General features: G+C 44.7%; 2 protein-coding genes across 3 annotated transcripts in view; both read right to left on the bottom strand.

The window, feature by feature from the left end:
* Positions 1-902: 902 nt before the first annotated feature.
* Positions 903-7,482, bottom strand: LOC137324235 (small integral membrane protein 26-like). Of its 2 annotated transcripts, none has more exons than XM_067988382.1 (2): positions 7,279-7,482; positions 903-2,182 (listed from the first exon to the last, which is right to left on the bottom strand). In XM_067988382.1, exons 1-2 carry the CDS (start codon positions 7,427-7,429, stop codon positions 1,995-1,997), a joined length of 339 nt encoding a protein of 112 aa, XP_067844483.1. In that variant the 5' UTR covers positions 7,430-7,482; the 3' UTR covers positions 903-1,994. The 2 variants fall into 2 exon arrangements, with proteins under 2 accessions (XP_067844483.1, XP_067844482.1); XM_067988381.1 differs by having other exon boundaries at positions 903-2,185; positions 7,279-7,481.
* A 7,558-nt stretch (positions 7,483-15,040) lies between these two features.
* taf5l (TAF5-like RNA polymerase II, p300/CBP-associated factor (PCAF)-associated factor) overlaps positions 15,041-24,533 on the bottom strand; it is a 34,358-nt gene continuing 24,865 nt past the window's right edge. The window contains exon 5 of the mRNA XM_067989392.1: positions 15,041-16,871. Coding sequence (XP_067845493.1) covers positions 16,080-16,871 — 792 coding nt within the window. The 3' untranslated portion in view covers positions 15,041-16,079. The remainder of the gene's footprint in view (positions 16,872-24,533) is intronic.

The following is a 24,533-nucleotide window of genomic DNA, read 5'->3' as shown; positions in this document are numbered from 1 at the left end:
GAATCAGGCTTGGCTGTGGATTAGTAATTTCATACAAGACAAATTCGATGATCATTTGCTTCAGGTGTCCCAGACTAATTTAAAGATGAGTCTACGGCTCACATTAGAAACCACATGACTGTAACAAACAGGAAATAGTTCAGGACTACTATTATGATTTTTCAAGTGTCAAAGTAGTGCAATATCTTCTGCAGACACTAAGTCAACTGAACAAGGCTCCTGTGGGTCCTGTCAACAGGAATCCAGTGCAGGCAGAAAGTTCAAATTATCTGTGAAAGCTTATTGTGGGTATATCTACTTACGTTAGCAATTTATAGCTGTGCAGTCCCACATTGAGGGGGTAAACATTTCCTAGTGGGCATATAACAGCAATAATGACAAACAAAACTGCTGACGTATGCACCCATATCAAAAGTGTTCCCTGATACAATATACATCAAATAACACACAAAAATCACAGATCTGAAATATGCCCTTGACTCTGTATTTCTGAAAACTTCTAAACAGAAATCTCACAGAACAGAAACCTGGGCATATGATAATATACAATGGATTAGCCATGATCAAAAATACAGCTATTCAGCTGGATATTCTGAGATCTAAAAACACTCAGTTCCCAGGTTAGTTACTGCATTCTTTAGCTGGACATTGTCCACAACCATCTGAGTCCAGCCCATGACTTAAGAATCAGTTACTGTAGTTGGGGCGTTTCACTTCTGCGCACACCAAACCCCCACGATTTTATATCCACCGAAGAGACTGGGCAAACGCAGCAGAAAACTTCAAGCCCCGGGTCACTTAGATAATGTGGGCCAAAGAGGGAAGATAGCTTGTGTGACCCTCTCCAGAACAAATACCCACTGAAAAGTGTTACAGAAATCAAATTACAGACAGGTGCAGAATTAAATCTTGCTATACAGACATTTAATGAGACATCATTTCACAACAGATTTAGACTCGAAGTGTATCAACTGTTTTAGGTACAAGCAACAAAAGAATGGATTATAAGTGATTGTTTATAACTTCAAGAGTCACTTTGACCTTGCTGATTAACAATACATCACAATGAAAATTATATACAATCATACATAGCAAATCTCCTCCAAGATCAAATCCCAATTTCTAATTTTTAAACTAATGTAAAATAGTTAATTTCATGCAATCATTTAAAATTCCTGCTCACGTTGCCAAGCCACTGTAATCTGTTAATTAACCTTTCTTTCAAAATAAAAAAAAGTTTATTGCGATGGTCGTAAGACGCATGTTGCTTTAGACAAATTTTAAACTTTTCTCACCGGTTGGTTGATATTTCTAACAGAACACATAGATGTATCGAGTGGTAATGAATTTGAGAGATATATAAGTGGGTTATGGGAAAAATACATTATAACCTAGGGGCAGAAGGGTTTTACACTAAATATTCCCTTCTAGTTAACTACTGTAGTTAGGGTCTTCATCAGGCTTTAAAAAAGCTAGGTCCTTCTTGATAAAGAGGAAGGGTCAAACATCCCAGCCACTCCAAGTGACTAGTTTCAAAGCAGTAATGGGGAGGCTTGGAAGCAGATCACCCAGCTCTTGGGAGAAAGAACAAAAGAAAGAAGACGGGTTTGCATTTACAAAAAGGTGTTCTGGAGAGTTTGTTATTCAACTACAACAATGTTGTGCGTTTAAACTTTCAAGTTGAATTGTTTGGAACTAAATTTTCTCCACAATTTAAAAATAGTTGAATTCTCTCAAAATGGTACTAATGCCCCACTCCATGCAAGATGTGATGTCATCATGATGTTGATACCAAATATTATCCATTAAAAATTGACAATTTATGTACAAGGTAACAGAGCGACTGTTAGACAGGCTATCACAGATACCAGCCTCTCAATTGCTGTTGGCACGGTGCAAGGCAATTTCACAAATTGAGGGCACATTGTTCGAGAAGTCCTGAGTGTCCAGAGGAAGACTGAAGCATAAGTCATTAACAATGCCGTACAATCCAGTCATTTTTCTGAATTCCTTTCTTCTGTTGAAGTATCAGATGAATCACCAAAAACAGACTTCCCATAGCTGTAGATTCTGGATGAAAAAGGGACAAAATTCTCCTTTAAAACAACATTTGTATCTACAAATTCTTTCTTCGTTTTCTTTTCAGGCTCAACATTGGTTTGGAGTTCCTCTTGGTAAGTGGCTGCTAAAGAAAAGAAAGCAAAAAAAATTAACAACTTCATTTAGTGTAGAAGAAAGGCCATTGCCATTAGCCCCAAAACATGGGTTTGAGGGGGAAGAAATGCTCCAAATCATGGAATGTCATAGTATCATAGTATGTTACAGCACAGGAGGAGGCTATTTGGCCCATCGTGCCTTTGCCAGCTCTTCGACAGAGCTATCCAATTACTCCCACTCCCCTGCACTTTCCTGACTGCCCTGTAAATTATTTCCCTTCAAATATTTATCCAATTCCCTTTTGAAAATTATTATTGAATCTGCTTCCACCACCCTTTCAGGCAGTGCATTCCAGATCATAACACACTGCGTGAAAAAATGTTTCCTCGTGTTGCCTCTGGTTCTTTTGCCAATCACCTTAAATCCGTGTCCTCTGGTTACCGACCCTTTCGCCACTGGAAACAGTTTCTCCTTATTTATTCTATCATTGAATCATAGAAAGGTTACAGCACGGAAGGAGGCCATTTGTCCCATGGAGTCCGTGCCGTGCAAGAGCAACCCAGCTAGTCCCACTCACCCGCCCTTTCCCCATGTCCCTGCAAATTTTTTCCTTTCAAGTACTTATCCAGTTCCCTTTTGAAGGCCATGATTGAATCTGCCTCCACCACGTCCTCAGACAGTGCATTCCAGATCCTAACCACTCGCTGTGTAAAAAAGTTTTTCCGCATGTCACCTTTCGCTCTTTTGCCAATCACCGTAAATCTATGCCCTCTCATTCTTGACTCTTCCGCCAATGGGAACAGTTTCTCTCAATCTACTCTGTCTAGACCCTTCATGATTTTGAATACCTCTATCAAATCTCCTCGCAACCGTACCTGTTCCAAGGAGAACAACCCCAGCTTCTCCAGTCTATCCACGTAACTAAAGTCCCTCATTCCTGGAATCATTCTAGTAAATCTCTTCTGCACCTTTTCTAAGGCCTTCACATCTTTCCTGAAGTGCGGTGGCCCAGAACTGGACACAATACTCCAGTTGTGGCCGAACCAGTGTTTTGTAAAGGTTCATCATGACTTCCATACTTTTGTACTCTATGCCTCTATTTATAAAGCCAGGATCCCATATGCTTTTTTAACCACTTTCTCAACCTGCCCTGTCACTTTCAATGATTTGTGCACATATACCCCCAGATCTCTCTGTTCCTGTACCCCTTTTAGAGTTGTGCCTCTAGTTTATATTGCCTCTCCTCGTTCTTCCTACCAAAATGTATCACTTTGCATTTTTTCTGCGTTTAATTCCATCTGCCACGTGTCCGCTCGTGCCACCAGCCTGTCTATAACCTCTTGAAGTCTATCACTATCCTCCTCATTGTTAACTACCCTTCCAAGTTTTGTGTCATCTGCAAATTTTGAAATTGTGCCCTGTACACCCAAGTCCAAGTCCAAGTCATTAATATGTATCAAGAAAAGCAGAGGTCCAAGCACTGACCCCTGGGGAACACCACTGTACACCTCCCTCCAGTCCGAAAAACAACCGTTCACCACTACTCTGTTTCCTGTCCCTTAGCCAATTCTGTATCCATGTTGCAACTGCCCCCTTTATTCCATGGGCCACAATCTTGATGCTAAGCCTATCATGCAGCACTTTATCAAACGCCTTTTGAAAGTCCATATACACCACATCAACCGCATTGCCCTCATCTACCCTCTCTGTTACCTCATCAAAAAACTCTATCAGGTTAGTTAAACACGATTTGCCTTTAACAAATCCGTGCTGGCTTTTCCTAATCAATCCACCCTTGTCCAAGTGACTGTTAATTCTGTCCCGAATTATCATTTCTAAAAGATTCCCCACCACTTAGGTTAAACTGACTAGTCTATAGTTGCTGGGTTTATCCTTGCACCCTTTTTTGAACAAGGGTATGACATTTGCAATCCTCCAGCACCACCCCCATATCCAAGAAGGATTGGAAGATTGTGACCAGAGCCCCTGCAATTTCTACCCATACTTCCCTCAGTAACCTAGGATGCATCCCATCTGGACCGGGTGATTTGTCTACTTTGAGTACTGCCAACCTTTTAAGTGCCTCCTCTTTATTTATTTTTATCCTGTCCAATATCACTTCAACCTCCTCCTTTACTGCTACATTGGCAGCATCCTTTTCTCTAGTGAAGACCGATGCTAAGTATTTATTTAATACCTCAGCCATACCCTCTGCCTCCACAAGAAGATCTCCTTTTTTGTCCCTAATCAGCCCCACCCTTGCTTTGACTAAATTTTACTATTCATGTTAACAAAAAACTTTTGAGTTCCCTTTTAGCCGATAATCTATTCTCAAACTATCTCTATGCCCCTCTTATTCCCTTTTTAGATCTCCTCTGTATTTAACATGGTTCTCTACTGTATTATGAACCGTACATTTGTCATTAGCCTCCTTTTCCTGTTTCATTCTTTAGTCATCCAAGGAGCTCTAGCTTTGGATGTCCATCCTTTCCCCTTGTTGGAATGTGTCTACTCTGTACCCAAACCATCTCTCCCTTGAAGGCCTCCAATTGTTCAATTACTGTTTTGCCTACCAATTTTTGATTCCAATCCACCTGGGCAAGATCCCTTTTTAACTCGCTGAAATTAGCCCTCCTCCAGTTAAGTATTTTTACGCTTGATTGTTCCTTGTCCTTTTCCATAGCTATTCTAAACCTAATCATATTATGATTACTGATCCCCAAATGCTCCCCCACTTAAACATGCTCCACTTCATTCCCCAGAACTAGATCCAGCACTGCTTCCTCCCTCATTGGGCTGGAAACGCATTGATCAAGAAAGTTCTCTTGTATACATTTCAGCAATTCCTCCCCCTCTTTGGCCTTTACACTGTTACTATCCTAGTCTATATTGGGATAATTGAAGTCCTCCCTACCTCCTGAAACTCTGACTGCAGGACCTCGACCCTTTTTCTTCCTAGGTCATTGGTTCCCACAGGACCACGACTTCCGGCTGTTCCCCTTCCTCCCACAGAATGTCCTGCACTCGTTCAGTGATGTCCTTTAACCGGGCACCACGGAGGCAACACACCATTCGGGACTCACGTCGGCAGTTGCAGAAAAACCTGTCTATTGAGTCTCCTATAACAACTGCATTTCTATACTTTCTTGTGCCCCCCCGTGCATTGAGTCTTCCACAGTGCCGTGGATTTGCTTCTGACTGCACTCCCCTGAGGTGTACTCACCCTCACTGGAATACTGGTTTGTGAGTGCCACACTCCCAGGGGACTCCTGCACTAGCTGCCTATTCCCCCTAATCTGTCTGGTGGTCACCCACACCCTTTCCCTTGAACTCTCTGTAGGTGCGGGGTGACCACCTCCTGAAATGTGCTATCCACGAAACTCTCAGTTTCCCCTATACCACTGTAGTGACACCATCACCCCTCAAGCTCAGAAACTCTGAGCTCGAGCAGTTGGCGGCACTTCCTGCATACGTGGTTTTCCAGGACACACAAGTGTTCTGGAGTTCCCACTTGGCACAGGATGTGCAGGCGATGGGCACCAGCTGTCCTGCCATATTAGCTAACAGTTATTTAAACTGTTTGTTTAGCTTTAAGGCCATTTAACTGTTTAGCTAACAGTAAAAGTGTAACCATTAAAAAAAACATTAACCACTACTAAAAACACTTACCAATCAACTAAATACTTACACTAACCACCAAAAACACTAACCAATGAACTAAATATTTATCTGTAACTTAACCCCGCTGCTCCTCCTTGTGTTGTGATATCACTTTTTGATTTTTCTGTCTGTCTGGATTGAAAGGTTTAGCAGCATGGGGCAGATATGTTTCAAATAAACCTACCTTGAGAAGGCTAAAAGCACAATGTGTAATGATTCATTTTGGAAAATAACAGCTTGCGTTTATACAGCATCTTTAGTGGAGTAAAACATCCCAAGGCACTCCACAGGAGTGTTATCAAACAAAATGTGACACTGAGCCACATAAGGAGATATTAGGACAGGTGACCAAAAGCTTGGACAAAGAGGTAGGTTTTAAGGAGCGTCTTAAAGGAGGAGAGAGGCGGAGAGGTTTAGGGAGGGAACTCCAGAGCTTAGGGCCTAGGCAGTTGAAGGCACGGCCGTCAATGATGGACCCATTAAAATCGGGGATGTGCAAGAAGCCAAAATTGGATGAGTGCAGAGATCTGAGAGGGCTGGAGGAGGTTAAGGGATAGGAAGGGGCAAGGCTATGAAGGGACTTGAAAACAAAGTTGAGAATTTTATACAGGTATCCGACAGGTGGGAAAAATCAATGATGGCACAGTATTGTTCTATTTGTTTCATGATTGTTCTCGTGTGAATTGCTTTATTTATTTTTTTTATAAACTGGGCTACACTGACCCTGCAAAGGGTGGACATATTACATTGAGTGAGGAGATATTTGCCCTATATTCTGTCTGTCATATATTTGGTGAAACTTATCATTGGGCTAGCTATTTTTGCTGTTATACCAGGGCAGATTTAGCTTGGAGTGGGGAGGAATGGTGCGGGAGAGGGGGATGGTAAAAGAAAGAGAAGAGATGGAATTAGATCTACTTCGTCATTGTTGCTGAGTTGTTCTTGGGTGAGGGTGACCTTTCATGGTGCGGTGGGAAGAGTAGATAAAGGAGTTATTTGGCACTGGGCGGCGGATTACACAGGGTGAGATTTACATTCTACTGGGCTATATATTGCACTATTGTACCTTTTACATTAGGGAAGAGAGGAGTTGGATTTATTCTGAACCGGTGATGTATTGCACAGGGTGACATTTAGACTGCACCGGACGGTGCATTGCACAGGGTGACATTTAGACTGCACTGGACGGTGCATTGCACAGGGTGACATTTAGACTGCACTGGACGGTGCATTGCACAGGGTGACATTTAGACTGCACTGGACGGTGCATTGCACAGGGTGACATTTAGACTGCACTGGACGGTGCATTGCACAGGGTGACATTTAGACTGCACCGGACGGTGCATTGCACAGGGTGACATTTAGACTGCACCGGACGGTGCATTACACAGGGTGACATTTAGACTGCACTGGACGGTGCATTGCACAGGGTGACATTTAGACTGCACCGGGTGCTTTTACCTGCAGAGTCCTCGGCGCTGCTCCCAATGATCGCCTGTTCCCGTTTCTTCTTCAACTGAAAGAAGCCGTAGGTGCCGAGCATGGTCCAGATCCCAAGCGCGTAAACCAGCGACACGCGGACATTCCAGCGCGCGATCTCCTTCAGGTTCATCCTCCGACAGCGCGCTCCCGCCCCCGGGTCACTCCCCGCCCCCGCTCCCGGGTCACTCCCCGCCCCCGGGCCGCTCCGGGTCACTCCCCGCCCCCGCTCCCGGGTCACTCCCCGCCCCCGGGCCGCTCCGGGTCACTCCCCGCCCCCGCTCCCGGGTCACTCCCCGCCCCCGGGCCGCTCCGGGTCACTCCCCGCCCCCCGTCACTCCCCGCCCCCGGGCCGCTCCGGGTCACTCCCCGCCCCCGCACCCGGGCCGCTCCTGGACTCTACCTCACCCTAACTCGACCCCGACTGCAAATGTCACTGGGTTAAGCGGCACCGCCATCTTACCCCCAACACCGCCCACGCTCAGCGGCGCTTCCAGTACACTGGAAGTGAGCGGTCCCGGGACACGGATACAGACACTCCCGCCACAGCGCCCCCTCCCGCCACAGCGCCTCCTGCACCAACTCCCGCCACAGCGCCCCCTCGGCCCTGACTGCAAATTGTAAACAATTTTACAACACCAAGTTATAGTCCAGCAATTTTATTTTAAATTCACAAGCTTTCGGAGGCTTCCTCCTTCCTCAGGTGAACGATGTGGATTCCACATCGTTCACCTGAGGAAGGAGGAAGCCTCCGAAAGCTTGTGAATTTAAAATAAAATTGCTGGACTATAACTTGGTGTTGTAAAATTGTTTACAATTGTCAACCCCAGTCCATCACCGGCATCTCCACATCCTGACTGCAAATGTCACTGGGTTAGGAGGCACCGCCATCCTACCCCCAGCACCATCCACTCTCATTGGCGCTTCCGGTATACTATCCGGTATATATCCCGGGACACGGATAGTCACTCCCCCCCATAGCGCCCCCTCCGGCCACACTCCACCTCCCCCGGCCGGCATCCGCAGGGAGACCGCTGGAGGTGGGAAATTAAAAGAAAACCATATGAATTGGTCGTCATTATGTTTTCTGCAACAAGGTTGCTACATTTTCAGAATGAACAGCCGCATGATTTCTTTTACCTATTTTAATAAGCTATTTCCCATGTTTTCCATCTGCAGCTTCACCATGATTTCATATAATGATGATTATGAAGCATATATAGAATAAATAGTAACCACACAGCCACTCTTGTCATACTTCCCACGAACGCCCATTATGCTGCTCAGCACGTTTTGCAACAGTTGCCTTCATCTCAGAACTCCTTCCTTTGCATGTTATTCCCCGGGCAAACCCTTCATTTACTGTCGCTGTGTTGTGCCTGTTCATCTATGCACACCCACTATGGTCTGCATGCTGACACATGGGTATATCCCTGTACTCCTGACAATTTCAAAGTCTCACCTATCTTTTCTCTTTGCAGATGTTAACTGACCTGCTTTGTATTTACACCAGTTGCAGTTTTCCCTTTTTTTAAAAAATCCTTTTTGGAGATGCTTGCTGATCACCTGGAGAGAATCATTAATTGGGGTTTCAGCAATCTCCTTTGCTGTCTGGTTTGCCATTATGTAGGCTTGATGAAGTTGGGCCCAGTGTCTGGAGCATGTATGGACTGTGCAAGGACAATGTTGCTGGCTCAGAACGACGACCTCCACCACTCTCCCCTCCAACGACTATGAGTGAGAGAAAGTGGGCAGGGCCAGTCTGCACCCGCTACTGGAACAGCCTCCAGCTGAGCCATCTCATGTCCCTGGAGATCATAGAATTATAGAAAGGTTACAACACAGAAGGAGGCCGTTCAGCCCATCGAGTCAGTGCCGGCTCTATGCAAGAGCAATCAGCTAGTCCTACTCCCGCACCCTATCCCCATAGCCCTGCGATTTTTTTCCTTTCACGTTCTTATCCAGTTCCCTTTTGAAGGCCATGATCGAATCTGCCTCCACCAGCCCCATGCACGTGCATTCCAGATCCTAACCACTAGCTGTGTAAAAAAGATTTTCCTCATGTCACCTTTCGTTCTTTTGCTAATCACCTTAAATCTATGTGCTCTCGTTCTTGACCCTTCCGCCAATGGAAACAGTTTCTCTCTAGCTACTCTGCCGAGACCCTTCATGATTTTGAATACCTCTATCAAATCTCCTCTCAACCTTCTCTGCTCCAAGGAGAACAACCCCAGCTTCTCCAGTCTATCCACATAACTAAAGTCCCTCATCCCTGGAATCATTCTAGTAAATCGCTTCTGCACCCTCTCTAAGGCCTTCACATCTGTCCTAAAGTGTGGTGCCCAGAACTGGACACAATACTCTGGATGAGGCCGAACCAGTGTTTTATAAAGGTTCATCATGATTTCCTTGCTTTTGTACTCTATGCCTTTATTTATAAAGCCCAGGATGACGTATGCTTTTTTAACCTCTTTCTCAACCTGCCCTGCCACCTTCAACGATTTGTGTACATATACCCCCAGATCTCTCTGTTCCTGTACCCCTTTTAGAATTCTGCCCTTTAGTTTGTATTGCTTCTCCTCATTCTTCCTACTGAAATGTATCATCTCACATTTTTCTGCATTAAATTTAGTCTGTTAAGTGTCCACCTATGCCACCAGCCTGTCCATATCCTCTTGAAGTCTATCACTATCCTCCTCACTGTTCACTACCCTGCCAAATTTTATGTCATCTGCAAATTTGGAAATTGTGCCCTGTACACCCAAGTCCAAGTCGTTAATATATATCAAGAAAAGCAGTGGTCCCAGCACCGACCCCTGGGGATCACCACTGTATACCTCCCTCCAGTTCGAAAAACAACCATTCACCACTACTCTCTGTTTCCTGTTACCTAGTCAATTTCGTATCCATGCTGCCACTGCCCCTTTTATTCCATGGGCTTCAAACTTGATGACTAGCCTATTATGTGGCACTTTATCAAATGCCTTTTGAAAGTCCATATACACCACATCAACTGCATTGCCCTCATCTACCCTCTTTGTTCCCTCATCAAAAAACTCTATCAAGTCAGTAAAACACAATTTGCCTTTAACAAATCCGTGCTGGCTTTTCCTAATCAATCCACACTTGTCCAAGTGACGGCTAATTCCGTCCCGGATTATTGTTTCTAAAAGTTTCCCCACCACTGAGGTTAAACTGACTAGCCTTTAGTTGCTGGGTTTATCCTTACACCCTTTTTTGAACAAGGGTGTAACATTTACAACTCGCCAGTCCTCTGGCACCACCCCCTTATCTACAGATTATGGCCAGTACCTCTGCAATTTCCACCCGTACTTCCCTCAGCAACCTAGGATGCATCCCATCCAGACCGAGTGACTTATCTACTTTAAGTACAGCTAGCCTTTCTAGTACCTCCTTTTTATCAATTTTTAGCCCATCCGGTATCTCAACTACATCTTCCTTTACCAAGACTCTGACAGCATCTTCTTCCTTGGTAAAGACAGATGCAAGGTACTCATTTAGTATCTCGGCTATGCCCTCTGTCTCCATGAGTAAATCCTTTTTGGTCCCTAATCGGCCTCACCCCTCTTCTTGCTACCCATTTACATGCCTAAAGACGACTTTTGGATTCTCTTTTATGTTGGCCGCCAGTCTATTCTCATACTCTCTCTTTGCCCTTATTTCCATTTCACTTCCCCTCTGAACTTTCTATATTCAGCCTGGTTCTCACTTGTGTTAGCAACCTGACATATCATATGCCCCTTTTTTCTGCTTCATCTATCTCCTTTGTCATCCAGGGAGCTCTGGCTTTAGTTGCCCTACCTTTCTCCCTCGTGGGAATGTTCCTAGACTGTATTGAACCATCTCCTCCTTAAAGGCCGCCCATTGTTCAATTACAGTTTTGCCTGCCAGTCTTTGATTCCAATTTACCCGGGCCAGCTCTGTTCATATTGCACTGAAATTGGCCCTCCTCCAATTGAGTATTTTTACTTTAGAGTGGTCCATGTCCTTTTCCATAGCTATTCTAAACCTTATAATACTATGATCTCTGTTCTCTAAATGTTCCCCCATTGACACTTGCTCCACTCAGCCCGCCTCATTCCCCAGAACCAAATCCAGCAATGCCTCCATCCTCGTTGATTACATACAACAAACAACAACTTGCATTTATATAGCGCCTTTAGCATAGTAAAATGTCCCAAGGCGCTTCACAGGAGTGTAATCAAACAAAATTTCACATCCAGCCATGAGGTGGTATTAGGATAGATGATCAAAAGCTTGGTCAAAGAGGTAGGTTTTAAGGAGCATCTTAAAAGGAGAGAGGTAGAGAGATGGAGGGGTTTAGGGAGGGAATTCCAGAGCTTCGGGCCTGGACAGCTGAAGGCATCGCCGCCAATGGTGGAGCAATTAAAATCGGGGATGCGCAAGAGGCAAGAAATGTCGGAGCTCAGAGATCTCGGACAGTTGTAGGGCTGGAGGAGGTCTAAGAGATAGGGAGGGGCAAGGCCATGGAGGGATTTGAAAACAAGGATAAGAATTTTAAAATCGAGGCGTTCCCAGACCTGGAGCCAATGTAGGTCAGCGAGCACAGGGGTGCTGGGTGAACGGGACTTGGTGCGAGTTAGGATATGGCAGCAGAGGTTTGGATGAGCTCAAGTTTATGGAGGGTGGAAGATGGGAGGCCAGTCAGACCACCATTGGAATAGTCCAGTCTGGAAGTAACAAAGGCATGGATACGGGTTTCAGCAGTAGATAGGCTGAGGCAGGGGCGGAGCCGGGTGATGTTACAGAAGTGGAAGTAGGCGGACTTTGTGATGGAGCGGCTATGTGGTCGGAAGCTTATCTCAGGGTCAAATAGGACGCCAAGGTTACGAACCCAGCATCCCTGTGCTCGCTGACCTACATTGGCTCCAGGTCTGGGAACGCCTCCATTTTAAAATTCTCATCCTGGTTTTCAAACCCGTCCATGGCCTTGCCCCTCCCTATCTCTGTGACCTCCTCCAGCCCTACAACCCTCCTAGATCTCTGCGCTCCAACACAGCCTCAGACAGTGGCCAGGGAGAAGGATGGAGTTGGTGGCTAGGGAATGGAGTTTGCAGAGGGGACCAAAGACAATGGCTTCGGCCTTCCCAATATTTAGTTGGGAGAAATTTTTGCTCATCCAATGCTGTATGTCGGACAAGCAACATGACAAATGACAGACAATGGAGGGGTCGAGAGAGGTGGTTGTGAGGTGGAGGTGGGTGTCATCAGCATACACGTGGAATCTGACATTGTGTTTTCGGATGATGTCGCCGAGGGGCAGCATGTAGATGAGAAACAGGAGGAGGCCAAGAATAGATCCTTGGGGGACTGCAGAGGTAATGGTGCGGGAGTGGGAGCGGGAAGAGACGCCATTACAAGTGATTTTCTGGTTACACCCAGCTGGACAACAGAGGAGAGGTGTAGGAGGAGGATGGTGTGGTCAACCATGTCAAAGGCTGCAGACAAGTCAAGAAACATAAGGAGGAATAGTTTACCATTGTCAGTCACATAGGATATCATTTGTGATTTTGATAAGGGCCATTTCAGTACTGCGGCAGGGGCAGAAACCTGATCGGAGGGATTGAAACACGGAGTTGCGGGAAAGATGGGCACGGATTTGGGAGGCGTCAACACGTTCAAGGACTTTGGAGAGGAAAGGAAGGTTGGAGATGGGGCGGTAAGTTTGCAAGGACAGAGGGTCAGGAGTGGGTCTTTTGATTGGGGGGGGTGGGGAGGGAGGTGATGCTGGCAGATTTGAAGGGGAGGGGAACAGTACCTGAGGAGAGGGAACAGTTAACAATATCTGCTAACATGGGGGCCAGGAAGGGAAGTTGGGTGGTCACCAGTTTAGTGGGAATAGGGTCAAGGGAGCAGGAGGTGGATCTCATGGCGAAGGTGAGCTCAGAGAGGGCATAAGGGGAGAAAGGAGAAACTAGAGAAAGATGTGATTTCAGGGCTAGGGCAGAAGGGAATCGTAGGGAAGTTTGGTTTGGTGGGCCAGGGGAAGGGAGGGAAGTAGCAGAGGCAGCTGAACGGATGGTCTCAATCCTAGTGACAAAGAATTTCACGAGCCCCTCGCATTTTTCGTTGGAGGTGAGGGTGGAGGGGGCAGGGGAGAACAGCTTAACATCTCATCCGAAAGACAGCACCTCCGATAGTACAACACTCGCTCAAGTACTGCACTGGAGTGTCAGCGTAGATTATGTGCTCAAGTCTCAACCATGGCTGACACCTGTTCAAAATGTTAATGGGAATCTGCACCATGCAACTTACAGTGGAATTGATACTGTTGATGTTCTAATATAAAAGGAGATATCAACTATCTCGATCTTAATCCTCACAGTGTTGTATTTTAATCTCAGGGAAATAACATGAGCACCTATGTCATCGTGACAGGGCAAAACAGTTATGTGATCTGATTTAACTAAGCTTGATTGGCAATCCTACATTCAAAAGAAAAGGCACCCTGAAAGAGTGTGTTATGGCCCCAGCCCATGTTCCGCTTCTCAGTCTGAGCATGTCAGAAGGCAGAAACCTCACAGCCTACGTTACACTATTCTTGCAGAACTAAAAGATATTGTTGTACAGCTCATCATGCTGTTTGCTTTTACCGAAGGAATCGAGATTTGAGAAAGATTAAATAACCTCTGTGTATGGTTTCTAGATCTTTTATATAATTATGCAGCATAGCATTTGCCCAATATCTTTTTAGATCAATGGTAAATAAATTCCATCCGTTGTTTTAGCCTGCAGGAGGTGGGCCCTTTCACTGCATCTTCTGTCAGTTTGCGAGTAAATAAAATTCCACTGCATGATGTTACTGCTAAATAGTGTGCAATCTACGCTTATCAATTCAAAGCCTTTTTTTGCATGAAAAAAATTCAAATTATCTAGTAATTCTAATCAAGCAACTTAATTCCTGCGTGAAACAAAAATCAAATTAATAGATTCATTCAAATTAAGTGAGTTTGAATTAAACAGAGTAGTCTGTAACCATTAGCTCTGGACTATGCAATGTAATGCATATCCTACCCAATCATCAGGGGCGTAGTCTACTAGTGGGTAGACTGGTACAATTATTTGGTACACTATATTTGACTACTTAACAGTGATCGCACAACAAAAGTAATTCCTTATATGGCATGCACTTTGGGATGTTTGAGATGTGATAGGGTGTTGTATCTAGAATATACATAGAAAAAAACATACATCTCCGTACACTTCCTGTCAACTTTGCCCATTATAAATTCCTAGGTCCATGTTTATAATGGAAACTGCTTATGTAAACTTATCAGGCTGTAATTACACTTTCTTCTCAGTGGAGGCACTGCAGCATCACCACAGGCAGATGGGTGCAATCCCAGCCTGGGAATTATAATGGGAATACCAAAATAAGGACAGAATTTACAACTTTAAAAGACTGACTAAATTACATCTGTGCACCCCGGTCCAATCATTCCCCACCCTCTAATCTTGCTTCATTTGAATGTTACATTTGGAACTCGATACCCATGTCAAAGCCACAGGAGATCAAATATATATTTTATATCAATACAAGTTTTTCTTTCTTTGTTTTAGTGTTACAATCAAAAATTGAGAGTTTTAGATTTCTTCCAAATGCAACAAAATCTTGATCACTGATAAAAAATCTTTGACATTGACATTGTATTCAGAAACTACAAACTGTATTTGGAAAGAAGCAGGAATCAAATTTGTCAAACACTGTGCAAAACAGACTTTAATATGCAGCTGAACAAAATTGTATATTGAATGCTTTTCTAGAGATGGAAAGCAGAAGGTTCATTTCATTTTCTAACAGTCTGTGGATGTATATTGAAGTACTTTCCATGATTTAAAATACCTTTCATGATTTCAAATACAACACTTCACAGATTAAACATAACCGACCCCTGCCACACAAGTGTATTTGCCAGAAAATTCCAGAATTAAACATCTGGGCTAGTGTAACAGAGGAGCTCAAAAATCAACTGGGATTTTGTTTGGTCTGAACATAAGATCAGACTAAATAAATTACAGCGAGAACACCTTTTGGCTGATTGTGTATGAGTGATATAATCCATCCTACAGCTGTACATCGGAAACAGTGTCAGATTTACGTCCTGAACGTCATGGCAATACAATGATGCAAGCATGCATCTTAAACTCAACTTGTGTTGACCAGGACTCCTGTGCCTAATGGATTTACATAGGACTGCAAACTGAGCGACCCGGAAAATTCAGGCACCCTGCACAAATGTCCAGGGGTGGGTGAGAAGAGAAGGAGAACAAACATCGGTCCCATTGTGCATCATAGAATCACTCTTTCCTATCTGAGAACTGGTAAGATTGTGCAACAGTTGGTGTGTTTGGCTGGGACAAGATGTAATCAAAGTAAGCCAGTACGGTACATCCACGACACGTCTGGTCAAAGCAAGCCAGTACGGTACATCCACGACACGTCTGGTCAAAGCAAGCCAGTACGGTACATCCACGTCACCTCTGGTCAAAGCAAGCCAGTACGGTACATCCACGACACGTCTGGTCAAAGCAAGCCAGTACGGTACATCCACGACACGTCTGGTCAAAGCAAGCCAGTACGGTACATCCACGTCACCTCTGGTCAAAGCAAGCCAGTACGGTACATCCACGACACGTCTGGTCAAAGCAAGCCAGTACGGTACACCCATGACACGTCTGGTCATCTTATGGCTTACTTTTCCAGGAGTTTCTAATTAAACACCAGAATTGTTCACTTATGCTTATTGTTCTTTTTTTTCTTGTGCAACTCCAGTAACCAACACCAGATTGCAGGACATGAACTGTACACTCAAAAGGTTACTGGTCTGTCCTGTATATACACCCACCAGCTCACTGGAAGAACCATCCACCGATGAATTAGAGTAAGTGTTACGAATATCCCAGACACGAACCGAATTGTCAACAGATGCAGAAACTATCAAACTGCTATCTGGACTAAATGCAAGGCTAGTTATATTGTCAGTATGCCCTCTCAGCTCTTTGAATAAAGTACCCGATGCAAGGTCCCATAGTTTTAGCCGCTGGTCTTCACCTGCTGAAGCCAAGTACTTTCCGTTCGGAGAAAAGGCCAATGCCAGCACAGGGCCACGATGTCCTGTGAAGAGACGTACAGTATTCCCTTGCTGCGTACTCCACAACCGCACAGTTTTATCTATCGAGCCTGTGGCTATGTAATTAGAGTTTGGGTGAAACTTAACACAGTCAACATCTGCTAAGTGACCCGCATAAATGCGCAGTGGGTACGTTCTGTCAAGTGCCCAAAGTCTTGCTGTCTGATCATGCGATCCACTCACAAAATAAAGGCTCATGGGACTAATGTCGATGTCCCAGACTGGATAAGCGTGTCCTCGATACAAACCAGTGTTCTTGAAACTGCACAAATCCCAGTATCGGACTGTTGTGTCTTCCGAACAAGACAGAAGTCCTGAATTATCAGAGAGAAACTTGGTGCCATACACAGGCCCACAGTGCCCTCTTAGAATCTTCATTTCAGTGCCCACATCATCTTCCAGCTGCATTAGAAAAAAAAATATGCAAAACCAGTAAATATCAGGATTGGGTAGAACAAAGATTAACATTAAAATTCAATTAATCATGCAAGCATGTAGAATCTGAAAGTTCCCTTTAAATATGCTCCTCTAAAGGCTTTTACATGTTTCTTCATGGTCTTGGGAGCGTGGTGGCAAAATGAACCACGTGGGGTCACTTGTGTTTATACCGTCTTTTGCTTCTGTTCTCCTGTAGACCCATTGAGGATGGATTCGGAACATGGAGACATGGTCTTATGCGCAAGTGTCTTTCCCAAATAAACTTTCAACGGGCCAACAAAAAAGAGTGAAAGCAACAGGACAATAAGATGTCTTTCTTTCTTTAAACTGTCCCAAGAATCAGATGTAGCCGGCCTTGGAGGTGCGTGTATGAAAAAACTAATGCCGTAGGCCTGGAAACCAGCAGGGAGTCAGTCATCTACACTAGCCTGTCACAATGCTGCTCTGTGTCAGAAGGTAAGCACCTGGATACACTGAGCCAGCACAGCCTATTTAGCAGAGAGTTGCTGGAGGTACCAACTGCAGAGCTGTAAAATGGGTCTCCCTGCTGTGGAGGCTGGGCTATTTACAGCCAATGGCAGTCTAGTAAGGCAGGAGCAGCTTGAAGGGATGCTAACTCTTCCGAGCTCCCTCTGAATAACTGATCCTAAAGTGGAAAGGTGTCATTTCAAAATGATGCTATTTCACCCCTGCCCATTAAAAAAAAAATCTATATATCTAAACTTTAGAAACAAGTAAAAACATATTTTAAAATAGGACCAAGATAGTCATTGTCATTATCCTCTCCTCTATACCAACCCCCACCTGCACTTAGGACTATCCTGTAAATCAGGATTAGAAGTGATGTGGAGTAGCAGCTCTGGGTGAAGTGCGGTCTCTTGCTGCGAGACACGTGTTGAAACGGAACACTCATGCAGGAGGCTGATGAAACCTACCTGCATTTATCCACGAAAGGGCACAGCGTGCCAAAATGCAACATACTGTGCGCACCACTCACATCGTGTGCCTTAAACAGAAAACTGATCTCACAAAGGTGTCAGCCATGGCTCAGTGGGTAGCACACCCGCCTATGAGTCAGGTGGTCGTGGGTTGAAGCCCCACTTCAGAGACTTGAGCACATAATCTAGGCTGACACTCCAGTGCAGTACTGAGTCAGAGGTGCCGTCTTTCGGATGAGAAGTTAAAACGAGGCCCCGTCTGCACTCTCAGGTGAACGTAAAACATCCCGTGGCACTATTTTGAAGAGCAGGTGAGTTCTCCCTGGTGTACTGACTAAAATTTATCCCTCAGCCAACATCACTAAAACAGATTATCTAGTCATTATCACATTGCTGTTTGTGGGACCTTGCTGTGCACAAATTGTTGTAATGTAGGGAATGTGGTAGCCAATGACTACACTTCAAAAGTACTTCATTGGGTGTGAAGTGCTTTGGGATGTCCGGAGGTCGTGAAAAGCGCTATATAAAGGTACGTCTTTATTTTCTTTCAAATCTGCCCCGACCAGTAAGACGGACAACTTCTGAAACGGTTTGTATAGAACTGTTGAATTTCATGGGGAAATATAAACCATACAATACAGGGAATCACTCAGAGCCTCGGTACAAAAACCTATTAAAATTGAACCCAAGTGTTCATCACCCCAATAAAAAGTTGCTGATATAGGTCATATACCAATTTACTGCAATGTCTGGCTGTACGCCTTGGGGCTCAGATGTTCCCCACGAGGCTGAATAATTCCATACAAACCATTTCAGAAATTGTCTGTCTTACGAGTTGGAGGCAAATTTGTACAATGTGTGTGAGATCAGTTTTCTATTTCAGACACACGATGCGAGTAGTGCACACAGTATGTTGCATATGGAGGCCACAATGCTCTTTTTTAAATACAACCCCCGCGAGCTGTGCAATAAGTGTGGTAGCAGGGCGAACACAAATTTATCAATCTTGCCCAACACAAAAAAAAGCTCAATTCAGTTTGGGATGGGGAGTGTAGGGCTGCCCGTCCAAAGATGAAGAAACCAGTGGGGTCTCTTTTCGCCTAGTCCAAAACCAGTGAACAGGATTCATGATGTGGAATTGATTGCCAGTTTAGGAATAACTCTCACAAAATCTTTCTATTCAAACAGACCCCTTTCCCAAAATCAATACATTAAACCTGAAAATTAAAAATTCAAAAATGTAACAATATTTTCTGTTTAATTAGAAGTATGGGAATAATTTCATTTGGGTTTTAGTTACAATCAAGACATTGGATTCCTGAGATGTGACTGAACGGCTCAGTTTCTATCAATGACGTGGGGTCTAGGAAAAGCGAGCAATACTTGAATGAAACTAAGCAACAGAGGTCGGAAGAGACTAATGGGGCTATTGAAGCCTGTCCCCCAGGTATAGTAACTTTCCTGTCATGGCACATCACTGGATCTTAAACATGGCTAATGTTTTGGCCTCAATTTCCTTGCCTAATAGATTATTCCAGATATATATCACCCCATAAAGCCCCAAGTGCTGCCCCCTCACCCCCCAATCCTTTAACATTGCTTCCATATCTGGGAGGCTCTTAACACTTGCAGCCCATGAAGAGGCTTGGTGTTTGATAGGCAAAGCCTTTCTCACCTCGAGTCTCCAACCCATCTCCCTCTCACTTGTAAGCTCCAAATTTCTTACTCCTCCCTACATGCTCTTTGGGTCGAAACCATGCACCCTCACATAGTTGCCGACCATCTCCATTTCGCAGGACCTCGAAACTGGGCAATTCTTTACCCCGCTTCAAGCTGCTTTTACACTGTAGCCCGCGTCTTGGGAGAGCTAACTGCATTGCTCGCCCACATTTACCAGTAGATTGCACAGCTAAGAATACTGCAGAAACTGGAAATCTGAAATAAAAACAAAATGTTGCAAATACTCAGCAGGTCAGGCAGCATCTGTGGAAAGGGGAAGGTGGGGGGGGGGAACTATTCTGACAAAAGGTCATTGACCTGAAATATTAACCCTACCATCCTTTCTCTACAGATCATGTAAAGCAGCTGCATTGTGGGGCTCATTATTTTGCACACCAATAAATGTAGTGTCACTACTAGACTGTCTTGGTAGCAGTCGGGGAGACCCCGTAGAAAAAATAACAGGTCTTCTTGGCTGATTTTTATTTTTTTTAAATAAGGATAAAGATATCTTCATGTTGCTGCTGGCTACACTACAGCAGCTAGTAGCCAAAATACAATACAGATAAAGCTTTAGTCATTCTTTCCTTATACAACCTTCAGGCTTTTAAAACTCAAACTTGACATCATCTACTCACTAATTGCGAGGGTGTAAGAAGAAGGAATGACTATATCTGCAATTGACCCAGTTTGTGTCACTCACTGCAGGTCCAGTATTACAGTGGATTATTCAGACTGCTTTAAGTGACCAGGTTACAGATTACATCCTTCACCTCCCTATAGATTACAGGTATGCCTGGAATTTCACACCCTAGCTGCAAACAAGTAACTGGGAGTGTCAGGACTCGGACTGGCAGTGGGAATAGACATACAGTTGGGTCCTCAGTTTAAATGTGTACCCCCGCTCCAGACACATGTCTTACTACCCACTATTTATCACTGGGTTACACTCTCCATACTGCAATACAATCGTTTACCATTTATTCTACACCAGTCTTCTGTCAAGAGCATGGGCTTCACTTCAACCAAGTTTGAAGGTGACATGGGGTTTTGGATGCCAACACATTGAACTACAGAGTAGGAGAGCAAGGGATCCTATGTGTGATGTGGGTACGGTAGTGTAGTGGTTAGGTTACTGGACCAGTAATCCAGAGAACACATATTCAAATCCTACCATGGCAGTGAGAGTTTGAATTCAGTTTTTTAAAAAATCTGGACATTTTTTAAAAAGCTGGTAGCCAATTGGTTCATTAATGTCCTTTAGGGAAGGAAACCAGTGTCCTTACCTGGTCTGGCCTGTATGTGACCATCGTGGTTGACTTACCTGCCCTCTGAATTGGCCTAGCAAGCCACTCGGTATCAAACCGCACCATCTTCTTAAGGGCAACTATGGATGAGCAATAAATGCCAGCCTTCCCGAGAATGAACAAAAGAAACACTCCACACAGAGCCCAATCACAGCAGGCTTCTGTGGGGCTGCAGCAAATGGAGGCCTGGCACTTCCTCTTGGGAAGGGAAAATATTGATGGGCAACTCACTCCAGCTGCTCTCACACAGGCCATCTCAGTGTCACTGGTGGAGGTCTGGGAACAAGTCACTAAGATCTGTTGGCTAGGAAGGGGAGCAATATTTTATACTCAAAGAGTGCAATCCCACTTGTAACATTTTGCCATAATAATGGGTCAAAATTACCAACCTTCTGTCAGTGACGGCACTAACCAAAGGGTCCAGCCCCACCCTGCACCACCCACACACATACAACTAAACAGTAAATCTTGCAATTACTGGTCGTTTTTTGCCCACTCATGTTCTGGCTGCCATGCTTCCCTCCCTCTGTTTAGCTTTGCCCTCCTCTCGCTGGCTTCTGTCAATCATACCTTCTCTCCTCAATTCACTGCACTATGTCTGTTGATTTCCCATCCTATCACTTGCTACCCCACTGCTGAACTCCTATCTCACCACTGGCCCAGGCTCGCCTGCCTTGGACAGGCTCACAGCTTCTCTTTACTTTAGCTTGGGCTTCCTTGGTCATCTCCACCATAAAGCGCACTATGGCTCTCAACAAGCAGTTACCGAAGCCAGCTTGTCCCTTCTCTACCCACTGCACTCAACTGGGGTCAACTTCTCAAACCTCTGTCACCCCTACAAACACCCCAGTGATTCTCTCTGAATCAGCTCTGACTTGCCCCCACTTGATGTCCAAATCAGAGATCTCCTTCCACTGCGTTGCCTGCTACATTAGCCACCTTGGTGAACTTAAGTCTACAGGCTGCAGAATGATTAGTCTAGCTGTCTACTGCCAGATCTGATGGGACCACCTCAAGTAGTAAAACAACGACTTGCATTTATATAGCGCCTCTAAAGTAGTAAAACACCCCAAGGCACTTTGCAGGAGCATAATCAGACAAAAATTGACACCTTGCCAAAGGTGAGATATTAGGACAGGTCAAGCTTGGTCAAAGGGGTAGGTTTTAAGTAGAGTCTTAAAGGGAAAGAGGGAGGTGGAGAGGTTTAGGGAGAGAATTCCAGAGCTTAGGGCCTAGACAGCTAAAGGCATGGCTGCCAATGGTGGGGCAAAGGAAGTTGGGGTACAGTACCATCTCTCATTTCTCCACTCTAGAGAGTAAGATGAGTCCAAACACTTCCTCTTCACCACAACTGAGCTCCTCTGACCCCTCCTAGCCCTCCTACCCTGCGTCCTCAGGTCTTGGCTTTCTTAGTGTTCAAAATAGAGACCATCTGTTCAGCAACCTCTGGTCCCTCCTCTCCCATGTTATGCTCCAAGTTATCTCCCCATCATACTACTATCCTCCATCAAGTCTACCACCTGTTTCCTCAATCCACTCCCACCAAACTCCTGAACACTCATTTTCCTTTTATTGGCTCCATGCTCACTGGCATTGTAACTCTCTGTTTCTACCCTTCACTGATTCCACCTCTCTTAAAACCTTCTTTGAAAAAAAAAAGGCCCATCTCCAACAGTCTATCTTCGCAAACTACTGTCCCAACCCTAACCTGCCTTTTCTCACCATGGTCCTCGAGTGCATCTTTGCCACAAACTACATGCTCAGCTCTTCCATGGTATCTTGTTTCCAACTAGACTACAGCATTGAGACCATCCTGGTCAACGTCATCAATGCTGTCCTGTGCAACACTGGCTAGTGCTCACTATCCTTCTCATTCACCTCGACCTCTCTGATGCTGCTGATTACTCCAGTCTTCGCCACAGACTGTGTTGTATCTCCATGGCCCTACTACGTGTTTCCACATATATCTATCCTAGTGTAATCACTCGACTCCTCCCCAGTCCCCTCATATTCATCCACACGCTATTCCTCAAAAACATCATGTACAAGCATAGGGTGAGCTTCCATATGGAAGCAGATGGCACCCAATTCTCTCTCTCTGCCAACACCATTGGCTCCAGGGCTGTTGTTGTACTATCCAACTGCCTGCCTGACATTAAGTTCTTGATCAGTCAAAATTTCCTGCCGTTCAACAATGGCAAAACTGAAACCATCCTGTCCAACTCTGGACAGTAGCCACTCATCTCTGGTTTCAACACCAACTTCCCTGGCTGCCTACTTGGGCTGAACCCAGTGGTGCATAAATTAGGTATTGCTTGACCTTGAGTTGAACTTTCAGACTTGTATCCACACTGTCACCAAAACCAGCTTCTTCCATCGCTAGGACACTACCTGCTTATGCCCCACATCTCATCCACACATCATTTCAAGGATCAATTTCTCTATTGGTCTCTTTGCCAACCACCTGCCTTCATTCTTCACAAACATCAACTGATCTATAACCCCCATGGCCCAAGTCCCCTCTCACACAAAGTCCTGCACAACCCATCACCCGGTCTTCACCAAACTCCATTGACTTCCTATGAACCAGCCAACAAATTTCATTCTGTTCCTGGTTTTCAAATCCCTCAACAGTCTATTTGAGTCAACTCCTGCTATATATCCCAGCCCTCTACTCCTCTGAATTTAGAGTGCAACTTGCACCCCCTCGCTCCACCATCACAAGCTAATCTTTCAGCCAGCACAGCTTGCCATCTGAATTTCTTCCAAAACCCACTCCACCATGCACCTCTCGTAGCCCCCAAAAACCTTGCCTGACTTGCCTTTCACAAATCTGTTGGCAAAAACACAACTTGGCAGTAAACAGAGGTTTTGCTATCAAGTACCGAAAGATACCAAATAGGAAATAACACGCAAAAGCACAGATAAAATTTTAAAATAACTTTTTTTTAGAAACAGATTACATGTTGCAATAAATTAAACAATTTTGTTTGATATTTAAAATTTTTAAGAAAAAAAAACTGGCTGATGAATGCAGCCCGATCACAAGCTCTCACCAATCCTCTGACCAAGTTTCTGGCCTCAGTCATAATGTAGGCATTAAGTGGAGGACAGCCACTTTTTTTATTTGGAAAAAGAGAAAACTCTAGTAAGGTCACCTTCATCCACACCTGTACAATTCCAAATGGCCAGTTTCAGAATACCATTAGCTGGCAATAAGTCAGCCATCTTCATGGTAAGGAACGGTGCACAGCACTGGGAGGGCAAGTGTTAGAAAAAGGAGAAATCACACACAAATACACAACCCTTTCACTGATACGGACACCATTTATCCTTCATCCCTCCCATTCCAATTTTCTCTTCACTTGTACACTCCAAAGGCAGCAATTCACACTGGGCCGTGGTTGCACGGCCATGGCAATGCCGGGATATTGCACAATTGTTCAACCACAACGATAAGCCTGGAAATAACTAATATGCAGGCGGAAGTATCCTCACCCAGCAAAGGATCTCCACATCACAGTCCTATATTCCTATGGGTCCGAATATATCCTAATGGGTGTGTCTGCTAGTAACAATGGTGATAATCATTACGAAGGAACACCGGGAGCTTTAATCTTCAATAGTAATCCCAATAAAGATATTTTAGGACCATTATCAAT

Source organism: Heptranchias perlo, chromosome 8, assembly GCF_035084215.1.
Source record: "Heptranchias perlo isolate sHepPer1 chromosome 8, sHepPer1.hap1, whole genome shotgun sequence".
NCBI lineage: Eukaryota > Metazoa > Chordata > Chondrichthyes > Hexanchiformes > Hexanchidae > Heptranchias > Heptranchias perlo.
Note: the sequence above shows the minus strand (reverse complement) of the source record. Positions and strands in the feature narration are given on the sequence as shown.

Bases quoted from the DNA above. Each gene is read 5' to 3' on its own strand.
- LOC137324235 (XM_067988381.1), bottom strand. From the start codon at position 7,429: ATGAACCTGAAGGAGATCGCGCGCTGGAATGTCCGCGTGTCGCTGGTT. The intron at 2,186-7,278 runs GTAAAAGCACCC...TCTTTTCTTTAG, and splicing joins CAGCGCCGAGGACTCTGCAG to CAGCCACTTACCAAGAGGAA.